At 37.7% G+C, this 23,228-nt stretch overlaps 1 protein-coding gene across 3 annotated transcripts in view; it reads left to right on the forward strand.

The window, feature by feature from the left end:
- The window catches only part of ZFX (zinc finger protein X-linked), a 68,900-nt gene extending 57,331 nt beyond the window's left edge, over positions 1-11,569 (forward strand). For 2 of the 3 annotated variants that reach the window (XM_010595734.3, XM_010595737.3), the window contains exons 4-8: positions 6,246-6,395; positions 6,603-6,746; positions 7,128-7,280; positions 7,817-7,957; positions 8,780-11,569. In XM_010595734.3, coding sequence (XP_010594036.1) covers positions 6,246-6,395; positions 6,603-6,746; positions 7,128-7,280; positions 7,817-7,957; positions 8,780-9,963 — 1,772 coding nt within the window. In that variant the 3' untranslated portion in view covers positions 9,964-11,569. The remainder of the gene's footprint in view (positions 1-6,245; positions 6,396-6,602; positions 6,747-7,127; positions 7,281-7,816; positions 7,958-8,779) is intronic. The other variant, XM_023555145.2, reaches the window with a different exon arrangement.
- The last annotated feature ends 11,659 nt before the right edge of the window (positions 11,570-23,228 follow it).

Raw genomic sequence — 23,228 nt, forward strand, 5'->3', positions numbered from 1 at the left:
ATGACTCAATGTTATCCAAGCCTTCTTTGTCTGTTTTTAAAATTCATTTTTACTGGTAGTTTTTAAAATTGCAGATTTAGAGTACTTAACAGGACTATCAAAGTTGTTTTTTTTTTTTTTTAAAGTAAATCACTTTTGTAATATTTCATATTCAGAATAATTGGTGTAGGTTGAGTTAGTGGGGTGAATTCTCAAGGTGAAATTCTGAAGGTGAATTCTACTTCCGTCTAAAAATAGAGTAGCTTTGCTCATCTCAGGTGGGCCTGCATATTTGAAATGTGTTTTCCCACACATGTATGAAAACAGACAAAAAAGTCTTTTACTCCAAGTTACAGGTAAATCCATGACATTTTGCAAACTCCAAAATGATTAGATTTCCCAGTCATCAAAGGTTTTATTTTATAAAAAAAATTATTTTATAGGTACCCACAAACCAACATATGCAAAAACAGCTAGCCTGACCTTGTTATCTGTAAACACAAGGACGTTTGATTTTCCAGTACCTGTTAGAATTAATTTTGACAAAGCTTGCCAGAAGAGACTTGTTTCATCAACAATATTAAACTATTCAGAGATGAGTTCTCTGAAGACATTACAGATTTATTCTTGGACTCTCCCGCCTGATTTGCTGAGACCTCCATCCTAATGCTACCTCAGTTTCAAATTCCAAAACCACTTTTAAGAAAATAACCTTGGCTCAGTCAGCTGGGTGTGTCATAAAAATATTTAGCTTTGAAAAAGGGTAAGTACACATTAGGACAGAAATAAGGACATAATTACCCCCCCAAAAAAATTTTTTTTTATAAAGCTTATTCAAGATACTTTAATTTAGGTAGTTATGTTCAGAGTTCATGAAGACAACTTTGTTTAAATAAATAATAGCTAAATAGTGTTGATTGATTTAATTTTTTTTTTTGTTTCTCGGAGCCCTGTGGCATATTGGTTAAGCGCTCAGCTGCTAACTGAAAGGTCAGCAGTTCGAACCCACTAGCCTCTCCAGGGAAGAAAGATATGGCAGTCTGCTTCCATAGATTACAGCTTTGGAAACCCTATGGGGCAATTCTACTCTATCCTATAGGGTCGCTGTGAGTCGGAATCAACTAGACGGCAGTGGGTTTTTGTTTATCAATCTGACTCCATACACTCTGCAAAGGGTTTAAGCAAATGGTCTTTTTGAACACTGATATCATTAAGCTTGTCCTGGATCAGCTCATTTCTCAAGCTTTTCAAGCTCTTAACCTAATCTGCTCTCCTAACTGTTAACTCAAGTCCTTGCCTTCTACTTCAAATATATGGCTAAGCCACCAGCCATGAACTCCTCCAACTTTTTACATTCCAACCTTCCCCCCTTCCCTAGACACATTCCTACCCATATTTACTGCCTCAAGTCTCAGAGGGTAGCATGTTTCTCCTCCTAGAAAGGAAAATTCCTTCATCTTTGCTCCTAGTTTCATCCTCTCCCTTCTCTTCTGAAATCTTCATCTGGTAATTTCACCATGTCTTCTGGTCCCAGCCTCTCACTTTGTATTATATTTTCTCCCACAGACTGAGCATACTTGAGTATTTGTTATCAACTAGACAAAAGAGATCCCTTCATTTCTCTTCCTGTATTTCTAACCCCAGCCACTCAGTCACCTAAATCAGAAACTCTAAGGTTATCCTCGACTTCTTCGTCATGTTCAGTTTGCAGTCGGCCACCAAGTAAGTCCTGCTCAGTTTTAGTCCCAAACTATGACTCAAGTCCAGCCTTCTTCCCCATCTGTACTACCTTTCTCCTGGTTCAAGGCCTCATCGTCTGTTACCTGGATTTTTGCAACTGGTATCAAAAGTAGTATCCTGCTTTGTGGCCTGATCCCTTCCAGTCCACCTTTCTCAAGGTCAGCAGGATGGTATAACTAAAATGCCAACCTGACCATGCCACTGCTCTGCTTATAAGCCTCCTAGCACCTACAGCAGAGGTTCTCAAACCTCTTATCAGAACCCTGGGGGCAGGGTGCCTCTAAATCAACCTGTGTATGCACCTATGTACCTGCCTACCTACCTATCTCCCTACCATGCTCCTCCCCTCCAGATTCTAATTCTATGGAACTGCTGGGCTGGGGCCTATGTTTTTTAAATTTCCTAAGAGATTCTGATGGCTGACTACTGAGTAGTATTCCACTGTATGTACCACATTTTGTTCATTCATTCATCTGTTGATGGGCATTTTAGTTGTTTCCACCTTTTGGTTACTGTGAATAGTGCTGCAATGAATTTTGGTATACAAGTCTCTGTTTGAGTCTCTATTTTCAAGTCTTTTGGGTATACACCTAGGAGTGGAATTGCTGGTCATTTGGTAGTTCTATTTTTAGTTTTTTTTTAGGAAGTACCACACTGTTTTTCCACAAATGGCTGTACCATTTTGCATTCCCACCAACAATGGATAAGGATTCCAATTTCCCATATACTTGCCAACATTTGTTATTTTCTTTTAATCTTAGCCATCATGTTGTTGTTGTTAGGTGCCGTGGAGTTGCTTCCGACTCATAGTGACCCTGTGTACAACAGAACGAAACACTGCCCCTGCTCCATCCTCACAGTCATTGCTGTTTGAGCCCATTGTTGTAGCCACTGTGTCAGTCCGTTTTGCAGAGTGTCTTCCTCTCTTTCGCTGACCCTCTCCTTTACCAATCATGATGTGTCTTTCCAGGGATTGGTCCCTCCTGATAACATATCCACAGTACGTAAGATGAAGTCTTGCCATCCTTGCTTCCAAAGAGCTTTCTGGCTGTACTTCTTCCAAGATAGACTTGTTCGTTTTTCTGGCAGTCCATGGTATATTCAATATTCTTCGCCAGCACCATAAGTCAGATGCATCAGTTCTTCTTTGGCCTTCCTTATTCATTGTCCAGCTTTCACATGCATATGAGGCAATTGAAAATACCATGGCTTGGGTCAGGCATCTTTAGTCCTCAAAGTGACATCTTTGCGTCTTTAACACTTTAGAGGCCTTTTGCAGCGGATTTGACCAATGCAATACATTGTTTGATTTCTTGACTGCTGCTTCCATGGGCGTTGATTGTGGATCCAAGTAAAATGAAATCCTGGACAACTTATTTTCTCCGTTTATCATGATGTTGCTTATTGGTCCAGTTGTGAGGATTTTTGTTTTCTTTACGTTTTGAGGTGTAATCCATGGCTGAAGGCTGTAAGCTTTGATATTCATCAGTAAGTGCCTCAAGTCTGCTTTGCTTTCAGCAAGCAAGATTGTGTCATCTGCATATTGCAGGGTGTTAATGAGTCTTCCTCCAGTCCTGATGCCACGTTCTTCTTCATATAGTCCAGGTTTTTGGATTATTTGCTTGGCGTGCAGTATGAGTACATCATATGAATAGATAGAACCCTGATGGACACCTTTCCTGGTTTAAAACCATGCAGTATCCTCTAGTTCTGTTTGAACAACTGTCTCTTGGTCTGTGTACAAATTCCGCGTGAGCACAATTAAGTGCTCTGGAATTATCATTCTTCACAATGTTATCCTTAATTTCTTATGATCCACACAGTTGAATGCCTTTACATAGTCAATAAAACACAGGTAAACATCTTTCTGGTATTCTCTGCTTTCAGCCAAGATCCATCTGACATCAACAGTGATATCCCTTGTTCCACGTCCCCTTCTGAATCTGGCTTGAATTTCTGGCAGTTCCCTGTTGATGTAGTGCTGCAGCTGTTTTTGAATTATCTTCATTTATCCATCCTGGTGGGAGTGAAATAGTATCTCATTGTGGTTTTGATTTGTATCTCTCTGATGGCTAATGACTCTGAGCATCTTTTCATGTGTTTGATGGCCATTTGAATGTCCTCTTTGAGGAAATGTCTATTCAAGTCCTTTGCTCATTTTATGATTGGGTTTTTTGTCTTTTTGTTTTTAAGCTGTTGAAGTTATGTATATATATATTGGTTATTAGATTCTTCTCAGATAAATGGTTTCTGAAGATATTTCCCCAGTCTGTAGCTTGTCTTTTCACTTTTTTGGTAAAGTCTTTTGATGAACAAGAGTTTTTAATTTTTATGAGGTCCCATTTATTTGTCTTTTGCTGTTTGTGCTTTTGTTATTGTGTTAGATAATCCATCGTTAAAAGCTAGGCCTGACAGCGTAGCTCCTGTATTTTCTTCTAAGAATTTTATGGTTTTAGTTTGCACATTTAAGTCCTTAGTTCATTTTGTATTGATTTTAGTGTATGGTATGAGGCACAGATCGTGTTTCATTTTTCTGCATGTGGAAATCCAGTTTTCCTGGCACCATTTATTGAAGAGACTCTTCTTTCCCCATTGAACGGACTTAGCACTTTGTAAAAAATCAGTTGACCATAGATGTGTGGGTTTATTTCTGGATTCTCAGTTTTATTCTGTTGGTCTATGTGTCTATTGTTATACCAGTACCAGGCTGTTTTGGTTACTGTTTATTCTTTTTTTTTTTTTTTTTCAAAAATCACCATTGCTTCTAACAACTTAAACCTCATGGAATACATTCTCCAAAACCCCAGAGGTTGACGAACTCTAAATGGAAGTCACATGGATTGGGATTTGAATTCTCTGTGGCTCCAGATAAGTTACTCAACCTCTCTAAACTTTCAGTTTGCTCTATTGTAAAATGTAGGTAATACTGTACCACTTAATATGTTATTACTATATTTTAAAATAATCATTTGTTTACTTGTTTGCTTTTCCTGTAGACTGTGAACTTCTTGAGTTCATGACTTTTTCATATTTATCCAATATATAGTTAAGATTCATTGTTTGTTGAATTGAATAGGACATAAAATGTCCAACCAAAAGGAAAAGAAAATATATCTAGCAAGGGGGATATCAGAAAGGCAACTCAAAGGGAAAAGGGGTAACGAAAAAGCTTGATGAGGGCATTGAAGACAAGCTAAATGAAACTTCTTTTCTGGGGCTCATCCCTCTCCCCTCTGCTTGGCCTTCAGCTATGCTAGACAGGCCAGCTGGGCCGAGCAGCAGAGAGAACATTCCATCAGTGTTTCTTGAGGGGGTTCAACACTGGTAAATAACAACTTTTGCAATAAATTATACTGTAAAATTTAGCTAGATTGCTAAGTTTGCATTAGTCTTTGCCACACTTTCTGTTGTGCTATAGATAGCAGTGGATTACCACAAGCACCGTGTAATATCAGGTTATATTATATGGGCATTATATTTTTGGTATTTATTTAAGTGCAGTCTCTTTAAAGACGGTGTTTTTCTTGTTTATTACTGTCTTTTATCTCCTAGGCATAATACCACACTTACTTCCTTGACTGTTTTATAAATCTTAAAATTTGTAATGTTTGTTGTATATCCCCTGAGTTTCTGCCACTGGAAATCATGTGTACCTCTGTTGTTAAGAGTGATTTTTTTTTTTTAACATAATATACCAAACCCAAAACCAAACCCAGTGCCATCAAGTCGATTCTGACTCATAGCGACCCTATAGGACAGAGTAGAACTGCCCCATAGAGTTTCTAAGGAGCGCCTGGCAGACTTGAACTGCCGACCCTTTGGTTAGCAGCCGTAGCACTTAACCACTACACCACCAGGGTTTCCTAACGTAATATAGGCTACCTTTTTGTAGGAGAGCAGTGGGACATAGGTTTGAATTTATAAATCCTGCATTTGCCAGCAAGGACATAAACTTACTATTGTCATACGGGTGTGTAGTTTTAAATTTAAACAGATTGAATTCGAATTTACATTGGCCATCTTATTGAAGTGTACCTTTCTTGCTATTTTATTTTGATTATTTTCAAATGTACTGTTCTGGAAATAAATTCAATCAAATAATATTCCAGAGTGGTAACCATGAAGTAGTGCTTATAAAATATTTATATTAAGACCTTGGTTTCCACATTTTACTACTAGGGCATTCTTTCCAACATCTTCACTTTTAACTATTAGAAGAATATTTTTAATATTTTTATTACCTTGTGGATTAGTAAAAACTATATTCTTGCATTGCTTTCACTAGCTTTCTGGACTAACATGGGTTTTTTTTTCTGTGTGGAGTGTCTTTTGCCTTAATGTCAACTTCATTTTTGGAAATCTTTAGAAATATATTTATTGAATCTTACTTTTACTTGTCTAGGTAATATTTCCCAATTTTATGTGAGTCAGATTAGAGATTATAAAAAGGACTTTTGAAAATGGTAACATTTTATGTGACCATATGCAGTTGTTATTTGTGATTTATTTATTTCCTGCCTTTTTAGTGGATGATGCTGGCAAAATAGAACACGATGGTTCCTCTGGAATGACCATGGATGCAGAGTCAGAAATTGATCCTTGTAAAGTGGATGGCACTTGTCCTGAAGTCATCAAGGTCTACATTTTTAAAGCTGACCCTGGGGAGGATGACTTAGGTAAGAGGAACCCTTCAGCCTATTATATATCCTGATCCAGATTCTTTAACCTGATTACTTTTTTGAGTTACTTCGATTGAGACATTTGAAATGTTTTCTGAAGATAACTTTTAAAAAGGAATTCCGATGTAGTAACCCAAAAGTATGTAGAAAGTAATAAGTGAAATAGATGGAAATGAAGTTTTCACATGACTTCTTCCCTGATAGGTGGAACAGTAGACATTGTGGAGAGTGAGCCTGAGAATGATCACGGAGTTGAACTACTTGATCAGAACAGCAGTATTCGTGTCCCAAGGGAAAAGATGGTTTATATGACTGTAAATGACTCTCAACAAGAAGATGAAGATTTAAGTAAGTAGGTGGCCTTTTTGTGGGAGAAAATTTTATGTTTTTGTAAGCGCTCTCTCTCTCTTTTTTTCTTGTAAATGCAACTAATATTTGAAGGAACCAGATAGCATTACTGTAGAGATTATTATGCTGCCCTATACAAAGGGAAAGCATCAGTGACTCTTTATGTGTGTTTAGACCATTGCTTTAAAAATAAATTATGGTAAGTCAAGAAATGAATGGTTCATTCAACAAATATTTGAGTTTTTACCCTATGAAAGCAATGTTCTAGGTATGTGACATTTGAAGGTTCTTTCTATTTGTCTCTTAATGGAATTCAAATCAAAATATCTTTCTTGTGATCTGTAAACCTTGTCACAAAAGCTTTTATAATTTTCCACATAGATGTTGCCGAAATCGCTGACGAAGTTTATATGGAAGTGATCGTAGGAGAGGAGGATGCTGCCGCCGCCGCCGCAGCAGCTGCTGCACACGAACAGCAAATGGACGACAGTGAGATCAAAACCTTCATGCCAATAGCGTGGGCAGCCGCGTATGGTAAGTCACGTAGCAATTCTTAGGCTTGCATTGCTTGGCTCTTAAATGTGAATTCATGATTTGAAAACTGTTTCTGTGGTCTTAGGTTTCAGAAATCTGAACTACCAGTAGCCTGTTAAGGGTTATTTGATTTAAACAAGAGTAGAGGAAGATTATAAAGTCTACTTTTTATCTTTATTTTGAACAGGCATTTCCTTCATGTGTATATTACATAGAAGGAAGTACTGCAAGAAGTACACAGGCTTTCAAGCTGAAACTTTTCATCTTGATTATATCTGGCCCATGACTTTACAATTTTGGGAGACACCAAGGGAGTCCATGGAGCAGAATACTGACGTATATTTTTTAGATTTGGAGCTAGGCATTTCCTACGATCGTGCTTTAAACGTGCTCATAAGACCCATTACCTAGAATGGGACATTTCTGTCATTCATGAGTATCATGGCTTATTTTTCATTGTTGTAGTTAATAAAGAATCCCTAATTCTTTATCATTTATAATACTGTATAATTTTGTTTTCTAATGCGCATTGTTAGGTAATAATTCTGATGGAATTGAAAACCGGAATGGCACTGCAAGTGCCCTCTTGCACATAGATGAGTCTGCTGGGCTCGGCAGACTGGCTAAACAAAAACCAAAGAAAAGGAGAAGACCTGATTCCAGGCAGTACCAAACAGGTGAGGGCTCACGAGTTCCACAGCACAGCGTTCTCTGCCAGCTCCCAGATTGAACTCTAGTATGTATCCACAGAGGTGTTGTGATGGCGTTTTAGCTGCTAGACCTCAGGTAGTTTTGTATATTGAATTTGAACATAAAATTTTAAGAATTCAGTGATATTCATGAATGATTTCCTTGGGTAAAAAGAAACAGAAGATGGATCAAACGTGAATGAAAAAAATTTTTTTAACTTAGGTGATTATAAGTGGAAATGAAAAGAAATCCCTCAATATGTTTACAAGTATTAACTTAAAAAAAAAAAAACTAAATGTATTTGAAGAATCTAATTATATTAGCATAAAGCAGGCATAATTTATGCAACAGCAGGACAAGTACTTCAGGTCATATGACATAGTCCTCTCTATTCTTGTATATCAATTTGCATATTAGAATTATATAGGTATATTTTAGACCTTAGTGTAAATAAACATAACTTAAGATTTTTGCAATAGCCAAAGCAAAAACTTGATAACCAAACTTTATTTTTATGAATAATTTTCCATAGATTGATATAGCTTCAGTCACTAGTTGATAGAAGTTGCGTATTTATTCACTTCTTTTTTTAAACTAGAGGGAGTGAGATCGGTACAGTAGTGCTGAATGAAGTTTCCAGACCAGGTTCTCTTTATGACTAGGTGACTATATCTCTTATGTTGAAAAATGGTAAAAGGAAAGTTAAGTAGCAAATGGCATAATTTAGGTTCAGGACACACAATTTAAATTCTTTAAGAAGAAAAACCAGAACTTTGATCCCTCATGCGCCTTTCTTTTCCTTTTGTTAGCAATAATTATTGGCCCTGATGGACATCCCTTGACTGTCTATCCTTGCATGATTTGTGGGAAGAAGTTTAAGTCGAGAGGCTTCTTGAAAAGGCACATGAAAAACCACCCTGAACATCTTACCAAGAAGAAATACCGCTGTACTGACTGTGATTACACTACCAACAAGAAGATAAGTTTACACAACCACCTAGAGAGCCACAAGCTGACCAGCAAGGCTGAGAAGGCCATTGAATGCGATGAGTGTGGGAAGCATTTCTCTCACACTGGGGCTTTGTTTACTCACAAAATGGTGCATAAGGAAAAGGGAGCCAACAAAATGCACAAGTGTAAATTCTGTGAATACGAGACAGCTGAGCAGGGGCTATTGAATCGCCACCTTTTGGCAGTCCATAGCAAGAACTTTCCTCATATTTGTGTGGAGTGCGGTAAAGGTTTTCGTCACCCTTCAGAGCTGAAAAAGCACATGCGAATCCACACCGGGGAGAAACCCTACCAATGCCAGTACTGCGAATATAGGTCTGCAGACTCTTCTAACTTGAAAACTCATGTAAAAACTAAGCATAGTAAAGAGATGCCATTCAAGTGTGACATTTGTCTTCTGACTTTCTCGGATACCAAAGAGGTGCAGCAACATGCTATTATCCACCAAGAAAGCAAAACACACCAGTGTTTGCATTGCGACCACAAGAGTTCGAACTCAAGCGATTTGAAACGACACATAATTTCAGTTCACACGAAGGACTACCCCCACAAGTGTGACATGTGTGATAAGGGCTTTCACAGGCCTTCAGAACTCAAGAAACATGTGGCTGCCCACAAGGGTAAAAAAATGCACCAGTGTAGACATTGTGACTTTAAGATTGCAGACCCATTTGTTCTAAGTCGCCACATTCTTTCAGTCCACACAAAGGATCTTCCATTTAGGTGTAAGAGATGTAGAAAGGGATTTAGGCAACAGAATGAGCTTAAGAAGCATATGAAGACCCACAGTGGCAGGAAAGTGTATCAGTGTGAGTACTGTGAGTATAGCACTACGGATGCCTCAGGCTTTAAACGGCACGTTATTTCCATTCATACGAAAGACTATCCTCACCGTTGTGAGTACTGCAAGAAAGGGTTCCGGAGACCTTCAGAAAAGAACCAGCACATAATGAGACATCATAAAGAAGTTGGCCTGCCCTAACCATGCTTCTACAGACTTTTGTAAAGATACTGGCCTTGAAGCTGAAATTCATTTTAAAGCCAATCGGTCTCGTTCACATACAATACTGTATATTGATTTATGCTGTGTATAAATAGAATTATTGCTTCTAGTTGACCTTTTTTTTTTTTTACAGTTTGTTCAATAGTGTGTTCTGAATTCTATTCAGTTTGTTTAATAAATGGGGAAAAACAGCAACAAGCAAGTTGCTTTTAATAAAGTAATCCCTGATTCTATACTGAATTTTTCTATCTTAGAAGTTTTATATTTATTTAAATATTTACCTTGCTTACCTTGATGGTACTCTTCTAAGACCATTTAACTTAAGGTAACTTTAGATTGGTAACTCTGCAAGTATTTCATGTTGACTCATTTTTTCCACAAATTTCTCACAATAAAATCGTCAGAGACATCTACTAATACAAACGGGAGATTTTACGGTCGGGTCTAATGATCATAACATGGAAGTCATTTACTTGTCTTGCGTAATATTTTCAGATCACATGACAATGAAAGTTTCCATTCAAGCTTTTGTGTCCCTAGCATTACTGAGTGAAGAACTGGCTGGGTTCGTGTTTAATTTTCATTTTGTTTAGCAGACAAAATATACTTCCTTTGGCTTTCTTTGGAGTATTCGCATCTTTTGTCAGGATAGCAAACGTTTAGAAAACCTTATTGATAAATTTTGCTCGATCCTGTTGTATTTTTATTATTCTATCTGTGCTGCTTTGTCTTGGAATGGTTGTGTGCTACCAATGAGACTTACTGAGGACTGAATTTTGGAATCTCCTAGAGGTAATTCGTGGCTCATAGGATCTTTTGCAACTTTATATATGTAAATGTACCCTGAATTATATATAAATACACATATATATAACATGTATCTGTGTGTATTGCTTATTTTACATATTTATACACACAACCCCAAGTAGTAGTTGTTTAAAATCTATAATGAAAAGTATTAAATTTACAATAACGTGAAAGATCCAGGGATGCATGAGAGAGCATTGTGTACATTATGCTCTTCAGAGAGACTACTCAGGTGAAGACTTAGAAGGAAAGTAAGGACACTAGTATTTTTAAAGAGTAAAGGTATTTTCCTTTAATTATCTTTGGTAATTGAAAAATAGAAATTGATTCTAGATAGAATGTTTTCATACAATTTCAGCTTCATGCCTTTATATTTTTCTGAAAAGCTAGTGAGTATCCAGACACAACTCCCTTGGTGTTTCCGAGAAGCCCGGGAGAGAACTTTGTGTCTCACCAAGTGAGGGGACTGAGAGGAAGCAACAGCTCCAGGTAACAGAGAATGGGTGCTAATGAAGATTTACTTGGCGCGTTCAGCCTGCATTGTTATTTCTTAGACAGTTAGCAAACTTTAAAAAACTTAACCCTCGAGTTGGCTTTGATTAGAAGATAAAGGTGTGTTTTAAGTGTATAACAAAAATCTGAGGCCTTATTTGGAATATCACCAAGTCTTTCACAATTTTTGTTTTTCACTGAGAGTTGACTTTTTTAAAACAGATTGTCTGAATCAGAGTCATAAATTTTTTTAACAGATTGAATTGGGGTTATGGATTTTTTTTTTTAACAAATTGAGTCAGAGTCATAAATTCTTAAGGTGAATTCAGTTAATTAGGTTTCGTAATATGCTTAGGCAGTTTGATTATGTTGTGATGAATCTTGGAGAACAGAAAACACTGTTTGGGGTTCCTTATTTTGGCTATTGGCACGTATGTATCCGGCACATCGGGAGATTAGAAATTTTTCTTCCCACTTGATAGCTACCTTGCCACTTCATTATGGTGCTCCACCCCCTCCTGGCTGTTGAGGTTTTACCTTTCTCTTTGCCATTGATATTTGTATTTAAGAATTATATCTATAGGGTTAGAAATCTAAATATGTGGTGTTTGGCAAGCCTCTGAAGTGCTAGAGATTGATTTAGTTCTAAATCAAGTGCCTTGGGCTGGTGCGAACTCCAACCTAAATGCCAGTCAAGGCTGAGGGGTGAATTGTGGAATACCTGTGCCCTCTTGGAGGAGTCCCTGGGTGGCGTACATGGTTAACGTGAGGCTAATGCACTTGACTGCTAACCGAAAGGTTGGAGGTTTGAGTCCGCCCAGAGGCGCTTTGGAAGAAAGGCCTGGCCATCTACTTCCGAAAATCAGCCATTCAAAACCCTATGGAGCACAGTTCTAGTCTGATGCACATGGGGTCGCCATGAGTCGGAATCGACTTGACAGTAACTGGTTGGCTATGCCCTTTTGGCCCCCATAACATGCTGTTTTTTTTTTTTTTTTAAGTAACAATTATGTAATTCATTGCCCTGAAGCACTATTCTTGAAAACTCTTGTTTTTTTTCTGTGAGAACCTTTAAAATCTCCCTTAATTGTAATTTTTCCCTGAAATAAAAGAAAACACTTAAGGGAAAGTGAAAATTTTAAAACATCTTATAAAATTAATACAGAACATATAAATAATTGGTCATTTGTATTTTTTTAAATAAACTGAAAGATAAAGAACACAACACTTTACACACTATATATTTCTCTTACATAGTCTGGAATCATACACAGTTTTTTCTTTTTAAAGCACAATATTGAAACCTTTAAAAGGTATTTAAGGGTTTGGTCAAGTGAATATGATAAAACGTATTTGTCTGTATAAAGAGAAAATGAAATTGTAGTCACTGTTATGTACTGACATTAGTTACAACCTAGTTTTAATCCTTAAAACAATTTTGATTAGCAAAGCTAAAAATGGATGTTTCAGTTAAATGTTTTAAAGAGGTACAGATTTTTACAAGGACATAATATAAGTTATTGTTCTGTAGAAATATCCTATTAAATATTGTATGTCCCTCCCTCTGTACACTTTGTAAAAAAAAGGAAAATACCTAAAAAGAAAATCATATAGGGATGTGTGACATTATTGTAATTGTGTACTTGAGAATAACGTGCAAAAATAAAAATCAGAATATTTTCCTGTTAATGAATGTTTAGTCTATTTGATACCAGTACTAAGTTAATGCTTTTTCTTAAGAAAAAAAAAAAAAAATGTACAGTTTTTGTAAACCTAATAAACATCAAAAGCAGTGGATTATTTTCATTTCCCCATTTCTTAATTCATTTTATACAGCAGTGGAATGCAAAATGCTTGATTGCTTTGAATTTTGTGACTCATATGCAAGTACTGATAACATTTCAGTCCTGTGAATATGCAAGTAATATTTTAGAGACGTTAAAGAGGCAATTGTGAGTCCTTTGATGAGCATGTCCTTGAAATTGATTTTTTTCTTTTTATCCTCTTAAAGGGTTTGTTTATTAGCATCTCCAATTCTCCTGAGATAAATTTCCCATGCATAAAGTGGTTTTTGAGAGCACTAAAGTTCATTTCAGTATAAATCCCCAGCACATTTAATCAGCAGGGACTGTCACCACCTCCACAGCAGAAGACCCTGCGCTAGAGTTACTCTTTTGTGCCCACTTTGGAGGGCTGTAGTAGATGCTGACTTGCTAGAGAATGGGTCATTGTCATAGTGAAAATCGAAAGTTAGATCAAAGTTAGCAGGAGTCAAAAGAGAACAAGAATACAGATTTGAGCCATCCTGGGTTTTAAAGATGAAATTCTGCAGTTCTTCAGCTGTGTAGGAACAAGCGTTCGCCTAATACGTGAAATAGTAAATTAAAATTAGAGTTAAATGATCAGGAGAACATGGTGAACATCACTGTCCTCACCTGCTGGAAAACTTTTTTTTTTTGACAAATTGCACCTAAGCAAGCCTGCGATCTGTCTCAGCCAGTCAGGTAACGTGCTGTCCTGTTCTCTGGGATTAACACTTTATTTCCCACAAATTCTAGGATTCACTAAGAACAAACATTATGACCAGGCAAAATCTTAACCCACTGCAAAATCTTAGAGGTATGATATTTCAGAGCAGCGCCTTTCAAAGTATGGCCTGGGGACTGGCAGCATCAGCATCACCTGGGAACCTGATAGAAATGCAGATGCTCCCTTCTCAGTCCAGACCTGACTCAGAGACGGGGTTGGGGCCTGGCAATCTGTGTTTTAACTTGTTCTTCAAGTGACTCTGATGCACTCTCACGTTTAGGAAACACTGTCCTACAGCATTTGAGGAACTGAAAAGAATACTGGTGCCACATTTTGTGTGGTAGATGACAAAATCTCAAAAACAAAACAAAAAACCTGAAATAAGCACTGAAGGTAAAATACGGCCTGGACAATTTACACCTTTGGTTTGTCCTTTTGGACGGGTGGGCCTTTAAATCTTGTATGGCCTTGCATAAATTGCATATCTCAAAGGTAAATCAGAGGAAAATTGAGCAAGTAAAAGAGAAGGGTTGAAAGGTTGTGTGTGTGTGTGTGTGTGTGTGTGTGTTGTCTTTTTAATTCATTGCCCCAGGGTTACTTAAGTAATTCATATTTGAAAAAACCATTTTGCCACCTTCTGCAGCTGTTTAGGTAAGGTTAAAATTAAGTTTGCCCTTATGGCTTTTGTTTTATCTTTTGTTTCATTGTGTATATATTCTTTGCCTTTTTCATAACATAATCCTTGGATTTGTTATATATTGTTCCTGTTTCTGACATCTTTACCGTTGTTGTAAATAAATTCCTGTTTTGTTTTAAGTTACCCTAGTGGAGTGTTGGTTATAGGCAAGACGCGCGCGCACACACACACGCACGCACGTACGGAAATTAGGAAGCTTAAATTGCACAACTAATAAAGCCTCAACACATTAGAAGCTGAAAATGATGCCACCTCTTGAGTAGTTCAGCACTTCTAGCACCAATGAAAGTATCACTGTGGCATATAGGTATAACATCTGTGCCCACTCAGATTTTAAAATCATTTTCATGACCTCTGAGGTGGAAATACTCAGTCCATTATTGAAGTAAGGGCAGAATCAAGAATTGCTTTCTTTACTTGGTTTTTCCTATCCGCTTGGTCTCCTGTGTTACTTGTATTGCTGGTGATGGTGGACACAAAGGATTTGGCATCATAGTGACCTGCTGATAATTGAAAGGCCAGAAACCCTGCTTAGAAATTCTAGATGGCATATAGCTATGTGCATTACCACAGAAATTTCTAAACATGTTGACTAGAATAGAGTAGTTAATTAGGCCTATATTATTTTGCTTTCCAAGAGAGACAAGTTTCTGCTTTTCCTTCATGTTTGTGTTTGGCTTTAAATGCAGAATCCGTTTCCTTTTGCCTGAGATGATTTGAAGTAAGTAGGGGTATTGCATCTGTTGGGGTTTGGGAGGTGGCTAATCACACCCATTCACCACTGTGGGTTCTAACCACATTGAAAATAGATACAAGAGACCACCAACTGAGGTGGAAGCCAAAATGATTCTACCTGCTATTTTCCCCCAGTCTAGGCCTTGGTTAATGCAGCCAGTGACTCGAAGGCATAGGGCCTACCTTACCCTCCTCCGAGTGAGCTGTAAAGAGACTGGTTAGCCTCCTGCTAGAGAAGTGGAGTGGGTAGTAGAGAATGCCTGCAGTGTCCTCCCCAGACAAGCAGAGTGCCACTATGCCACCTTAATAAAATTAGGGTTAGTCCAATTCTGGGTTGCCCTCTGGCATTAGCATGCTAGCAAAATGTGAGGGGTTTCCCTTGACTCTTGCTTGTTGCTTCAGTTTTTCCTCTAATGACTTTTACTCCTTCCGCTTTAGGTGGTGGTTGGACAGACTTCAAAGGTGTAGTCCCTGTTTCTCCCAAAGCAGGATGCTTCAGTTTTTCTTTGGAAAAATAAAGGGTAAAATCATTACTACACAAAGATGGAAACCTTGCAAGTTATTTTTATTGCATGCTTTCATGACAACAATGGGAAAAGATCACCCACAATGCCACCTGCTTTATTAAAGGGATTGTCTTTGTTCTCTTCTCATCTTAGGCCATATACATAAATATTTTTCCTATTTTGTAACCACAGTATCGATTCTGTTCAGTGATTTTCTTTTCAAACATCAAGTGTATTTCCTTAGCTACTTGTTGCCTTTAAAAAAAAAAAGGATTTTTTTTCCCCACATACTTTTTGGAGGGAATTTGGAAAATTCAGAATGGTACAAAGAAGGAAGTACCCTCCTCCTCAATTCCATTACCCAGAACATCATTATCTTTTTAAAAATGTCTTTACTGAGTTTTTATTTTTATTAGATTTTTCAACAGCAAAATACATCTTATTGTAATATGTACAAGACAAAACAAAAAGACAAACTTAACAATCTCATCTCCACATTTCCCCCAAGCCAGCTTCCTTGAGGTAATCATAGTTAACAGACTGTGTGTGTGTGTGTGTGTGTGCGCGTGCACCTCTACACCTTTCCTCTGTTCTCATACAAACCTGTACAAGATAGGTATGTGACGAGAGTGAGAGAAGGCTTGCGGGGATTTCAAAATTTTTGACCAAAATGAGATTATACATATGGCAAGTCACTTAATATATCATGTCCATCCCTCAGGGACAGTAGACCAAGCTCTATCTCATTCTGCTTAATAGCTGAATAACATTGGACTTACCATAATTTATTCAACCATTCCCTATTGATGGACATTTAGTTTGTTTCCAGTTTTCTGCCACTACAACAGTGCTGTAGTACCTGTCCTTGTGCATATAATCCTTACATTACTTGTGCTTTGATTTCTGTAAAATGAATTTTCCCTAAGAGATGATTGCCAAGTGAAAAGAAATATGCTATTTTAAAATTTTTAGTAGATATTACCAATTTTTTTCTGCTAGAATATAAATTCCAGGAGTGCAGGGATTTGTCTCTGTTTTGTTCATTGGTCACCTAGTGCCGGGTGCATAGTAGGTGCTGAATAAATATTTGTTGGGTATTGAAGATTGCAGGATTGTAGCCATTCACACTTCCACAGCAATATATGTGTGTTATAGCCAATCTTATGGGTGTGTTAAAAAAAAAAAAAAACACATCATTGTTTCAGTTTGCTTTGACCTGACTCCTAGTGAGGTAAAGCAATACCTTTACATGTCTAATGGCCCTTTGAGTTTTCTCTCTGATGACTTGTCTGTTCAAATTCTGTGCCCCCTTTTCTATTTGGAGTCTCTTGTACATTAAGGCTATTAATGTTCTAATAACATTTGTTGCACATTTTCCTAGTCTTTGATTTATCTTGTTTGTTACCTTTTAATTATACAAAAACTTTAATATTCGTATAATCAGGTATGTTTGTTTTTTCCTTTGTGACTCCTGGGATTTCCTATCCTGCTTAAAAAGGGTCTTTTCTATCCCAAGGTTCTACAAATATATTCCCAGATTTTCTTCTGATATTTTTATTGTTTTCATTTTGTTTGAATTCTTGCACAATTAAACTAATTTTGGTATATGTTTGGTAGGGGGTTGCCTTGGTCATCTAGTGTTGCTATAACAGAAATACCACAAGTGGATGGCTTTAACAAAGAGAAATTTATTCTCTCACTATCTAGTAGGCTAGAAGTCCAAATTCAGGGCATCAGCTCCAAGAGAAGGCTTTCTCTTTCTGTCGGCTCTGGAGGAATGACCTTGTCGTCTGTCTTCTCCTGCTCTAGGAGCTTCTCTGCACAGGAACCCCGGGTCCGATGGACGCACTGTGCTCTCAGTGCTGCTTTCTTGGTGGTATGAGGTTCCCACGTCTCTCTGCTTGCTTCTCTCTTTTAGATCTCAAAAGAGATTGGCTTAAGACACTATCTAATCTTGTAGATCTCATCAGTATAACTGACACTAATCCATCTCATTACATCATAGTGATAGAATTTACAACACATAGAGAAATAATATCAGGTGTCAAAATGGTAGATAATCATGCAATACTGGGAATCATGACCTAACCAAGTCGACAGATATTTTGGGGGGACACAATTCAATCTATGACAGGAGTCTAGTCTTTTTTTTTCTTCTTGGATAAAGGGCCAGCTATTCCAGTACTATTTATTCAGTAAATCATCCTTTACCCCCATGAACTGAAGTAACACTTGGTTATGTGTTAAGTTCATATATATCCTTGGGTTTATCTCTAGAGTTTATTTTGCTTTATGGATCTACTTGTTGTTCCTGTGCCCATAACATAGCTTTACTATCTAGAAGGCAAGTCCTTCTTCAGTTTTATTCTTTTTCATAATTTTCTTGACATTTATTCTTCCATGTTGTCATTATTAGATGCCATTGAGTTGGTTCCGGCTCATAGCAGCCCTATGTACAACAGAATGATACACTGCTTGGTCCTGTGCCATCCTCACAATCGTTGCTATGCTTGAGCCCATTGTTGCAGCCACTGTGTCAATCCATTTTGCTGAGAGTCTTCCAGTCTTTCTCAGACCCTCTGCTTTACCAAGCATGATGTCCTTCTGCAGGGACTGATCCCTCCTGATAACACGTCCAAAGTAGGTGAGACAAAGTGTCACCATCCTTGCTTCTAAGGAGCATTCTGGTTGTACTTCTTCCAAGACAGATTTGTTCCTTCTTCTGGCAGTCCATGGTATATTCAATGTGCAATTTATTTTTCTATACCAAAAAACCCACTGCCGTCGAGGCAATTCCGACTCACAGTGACACTATAGGACAGAGTAGAACTGCCCGATAGAGTTTCCAAGGAGTACCTGGCGGATTCGAACTGCTGACCTCTTGGTTAGCAACCGTAGCACTTAACCACTACGCCACCAGGGTTTCCTGTTCTTCCATAGGAACATTAAAACCCTTTTACCCAGTTTCCCATAAAAGACCCATTGGAATTTTTAATTCAAATTGCATAAATGTTTTATGTTAAATAGAGTTTGACAGTTTTATCATACTGTCTTCACATCCATGTTCCTCTGTTTATTCCAGCCTTGCTTTACATTTTTTAATAAAATTTATTGTGTTCCTCATATAAGTCCTATACTTTTCGTTTCTGTAGCTACCTAAATACTGCTAGAGTAAAAAGAGAAGCTATTGATTTTTATATATTTTTCATGTACCCAGCTAATTTACCACATTATCTTCCCAATTCTAACTGCTTGAGTAGTCTTGAATTTCTCTGTGTACAGTCATATCACAAAAAGATGTTGTCTTAGGGTTTCCCAGAGAAACAGAACTAATGAGATAAATACATATAGAGAGAAAGGATAACTTCAAGGAATTGGCTCACACAATTTTGGGGGCTGACAAGTCCAAAATCTGTAGGTCAGGTGACAGGCTGGAGACTCCTGCAGGCTTGTTTCCCAAAGTCCGTAGGTCAGGCAACGAGAAGAGTGGAATAGTAAGAATGTTCTGGCATAAACTCTCACCTAAAGCACAATTAAAAAAAAAAAAGACTGTTCTGGCAAAATGTCTCTTTGTAGTCTGGAGGCAAACTACCTTTTTGCTCTTAAGGCCTTCAACTGATTGAGGCGCGCACACATTATGGAAGGTAATCTACCCTGAGGCCAACTGATTTAATCATATATAACTTCTTTATAGCAGCAACTAACAGAGACAGATTACCCCATAAGCAAGGTACGTATGGGCTTATATACTTGTGCTTACTTGCTGATCCGTGGTGAAAAACAGATGAAATTGCACACTACAGATTAGTAAGTAAGCACAAGTAAGCCCATGCATACCTTGCTTACTGGTTGATCTGCCTCTCGCAGCTAACTAGTGTTTTACCAGACAACTGGGCACTATAGCCTAGCCAAGTTGACACAATTAACCATCACAGATGTCAATTATTTTCTTTTTTGTGTCCTACCTAGAAACAATGCTGAATAATACATGTAGTAGTGATAGCAGGCATTCCTGTATTGCTCCTGATTTTAATGGCAGTACTTTGGTATTTAACCATTTTATATAATGTTGGTTTTGGAAAACATCAAGGTTAGCTTCTTCCCTGACTATTAATGTTATCAAATGCTCTTTAGTCACCTATCGATATAATTTCTTGGTTTTCTCTTTTAATTTGTGGATGTAATGAAGTACACTGAATTATATTGATAGATTTTCTAAAGTTAAACCATTCTGGCATTTCCAAAATAAAAGGACCCTACTTAGGCATTTTTTTTTATTGTTCTTTTATACTGTTGCTTAAATTGGCTAATATTTTGTTTTGAATTTTTCTATGTTCATACTTCTGGAATTTTCTTGTTTTGTGTGATTGTTATCAGGTTTGAATATTAATATAATGCTAACTCCATAAGATAAATTTGGAAACTTTTCTATAATTTGGAATGGTTTAAAAACCATAGGCATTATCTGGTTTTTAAAGATTAGGTAGAATTCAATTGTAAAAGCATTTGAGTCTGATGCCTCTTTATAAATGACAGGTCTTTACTTTTCTGGTCTGTTCTTCTACAGTAATTGTTCCATCTGTTTTTCTTCTTAAAGAAATTTTTGTATCTACGTTTCACTTGGAAATCATCCATTTTCTCTAGCTCAGTGCTTGGCATGTATGAATGTGTATATGAATCACCTGAAGTATGCTGTGAAAAAGCTCATTCTGATCGACTAGGTCTGGCGTGGGGCCCAAGATTCTGTATGTCTGCATCGGTATTTTTTTCAAGCTCAGGTGATTACAATGTACAGCCATGGTTGAGAACCACTCTTCTAGAATTTTAATTTATTGCCATAGAGATGGAGCCCTGGTGGCGTTGTGGTTAAGAGCTTGGCTGCTAACCAAAAGGTTGGCAGTTGGAATCCACCAGCCACTCCTTGGAAACCCTGTGGGGCAGTTTTACTCTGTTTGCTCAGTGGGTTTGGTTTTTTGGTTTATATCCTCGATATTTTGAGACTACTTGATTTTTTAAATTTAAAAAAAATATTAAAATCTCCCACCATAAGGGTTTTTTTTTTTTTTTTTTGCAGTTTCCCTGTGTTTCAAAATTTGCTTTATGTATATGGCTTGTATGGTTTTTGTTACATAAACATTTGACATGTCTTCTTCATGATTGTACTTTTTACAGAACATCTGTTTGTGTCCTCTTTAAAGAATTTGGCCTTGAATTCTGCTTTGTCTGATACATCTCTTCTATCTCATCAGTCCTTTCTTATCTCTTATATGACAAATTCTCAGTCGTGTTATTGTCTATTTAGATGTTAAGTGTACATTGTGGGATATATTGTTACCACTGTTTCTTGTCCATTTCAGCTTTCCCCATTTGACATCTCTGTGGTGTGGAAATTGTCATCTGATTGATGTACACCTCCTGTTTGTTCCCTCGTATCTGGTATGTGGGTATATATTCTTTCTGAGGCTTTGAGTACCCCAAAACATCTACGTTTGCCTTGACAGATGATATCTTAGTTGGGGGGTTGGGGTATAAACTTTTGGTCATAGTCCCTCTCTTTCACAACTTACAGATATTGTTTTACTATTTTCCAGCTTTAGTGTTATGAGGAGTTTGATGCTAGTCTGATTCTCTTGAGTATGTTACCTTTTTCTTTGATTCCTGATATTTGTATGATTTTCTCTCTATCTTTGGAATTCAGAAAGTTCACTAGGATATATTTAGGGGTGTGTGTATGTGTGCTCTTTATTTTGGTTCTGTATTTGACCAGTTGGAAACCCTGGTGGTGTAGTGGTCAAGTGCTATGGCTGCTAACCAAGAGGTCGGCAGTTTGAATCCACCAGGCGCTCCTTGGAAACTCTATGGGGCAGTTCTACCCTGTTCTATAGGGTCGCTATGAGTCGGAATTGACTCGACGGCAGTGGGTGGGTTATTTGATCGGTTGATGTCTTAGTTACCTAGTGCTGCCACAACAAAAACTACTACAAGTGGGTGGCTTTAACAAACAAATGTATCGTGTCACAATTTTTGGAGGCTAGAAGCCCAATCAGGGCGTCGGCTCTCGGGAAGAGTTCTTCCTTGTGGGTAACCCCAGGAGTTCTTGGAATTCCTTGATGTTCCTTGGTGTCTGTCTTCCCCCTGTGTATCTCTGTGTCTATTCTGCTCTTTTTATAAGACACCACTCAGATGTTATTAGATTTAGGACCCACTGTACTCTGGTAGGAAACCCTGGTGGTGTAGTGGTTAAGCGCTACGGCTGCTAACCAAAAGGTGGGCAGTTTGAATCCACCAGGCGCTCCTTGGAAACTCTATGGGGCAGTTCTACTCTGTCCTACAGGGTTGCTAGGAGTCGGAATGGACTCCATGGCGACAAGTTTAACGGGCTACTCTGGTATGGCCTCATTAGCATAACAAAAGAAAACCAGTGTTTCCAAACGGTAAAATTTACAGTGCCATGTAGGATTTTATCTTAAAAATTAATAGATACTCAGGTTTGTCATTCATAAAATTGTATAGTTTATCGCGAGGTAGTCATGGCAAGGCATGCAAGTAAAACCTCACTATATTCATTTAGAATGGAGAATCAGAAGTAACAATTACAATGTTAGTTCAATGGTTAGAGTCCAAATCTTTAGACTTCAGGCTTTTACCTTTTATGAATAGTCTTGGGAGGAAGGTTTGACCACTGCTTGAACTTGGTGGAGGTCCCTTGTAGCTAGGGTCCAAGGCCAGCAGCAGCGGACAGAATCTTACTTTAGAGTCTCAGCCTTTGGAGATAGTCAGACGCTAGAAGGAGGTTCCGTATCTGCCTTCTGTCAGTGGGCGAGCAGAAATTCAGGGTTTGTACGTGAATTCCTCACCTTGGCCTCACATGATAAGGGCCAGTGTGGTGGAAAGACTAGTACATTATGTCTTCTCTCCAGGATTAGAGATTAGCTGAATGTCATATCTTTTCTTCAAGGCTAAAGATTAAGGAGGTTGTTTAGAGTCTGATGTTCTGCCAAAACTATCCTTATGTCTCAAGAATAGTTTACAAAGGTTAACTATGTTATGTTTTCTTTTATCACAGCATGCTGGGTCAAAGTCAACTTCAAGGTTGTTTACATTCTTCACATACTTCACATGCTTCTATGTCTAAATTCAGGAATTTTCTAAATAACTTTCTAATGGCTTCCAAATTTCTAATAATTTATAGTTAATGTTAGAGAGCCTCACAAAGGTAGACATATTTGTTTCTAAATTCATATTATGAGCGCTTATGCGTATGTATTTGGAAAACATAATAGTGACTTAATACCTTATGTGATTTGGAAGCATCATAGAAACAGAACATACAGTACAGGGGTTAGGATTTCAACACATATTTTTAGGGGGCACAATGCAATCCGTAACAGTTGAATTTTATTAACAAAAATCTTTCTCTGGGAGCCTGCTTCCCCTGTTCCAATTTGACTTGATCTCTGTCCATGTCTGTTGGGGCA

The sequence above is a fragment of the Loxodonta africana genome, chromosome X (genome assembly GCF_030014295.1).
Source record: "Loxodonta africana isolate mLoxAfr1 chromosome X, mLoxAfr1.hap2, whole genome shotgun sequence".
NCBI lineage: Eukaryota > Metazoa > Chordata > Mammalia > Proboscidea > Elephantidae > Loxodonta > Loxodonta africana.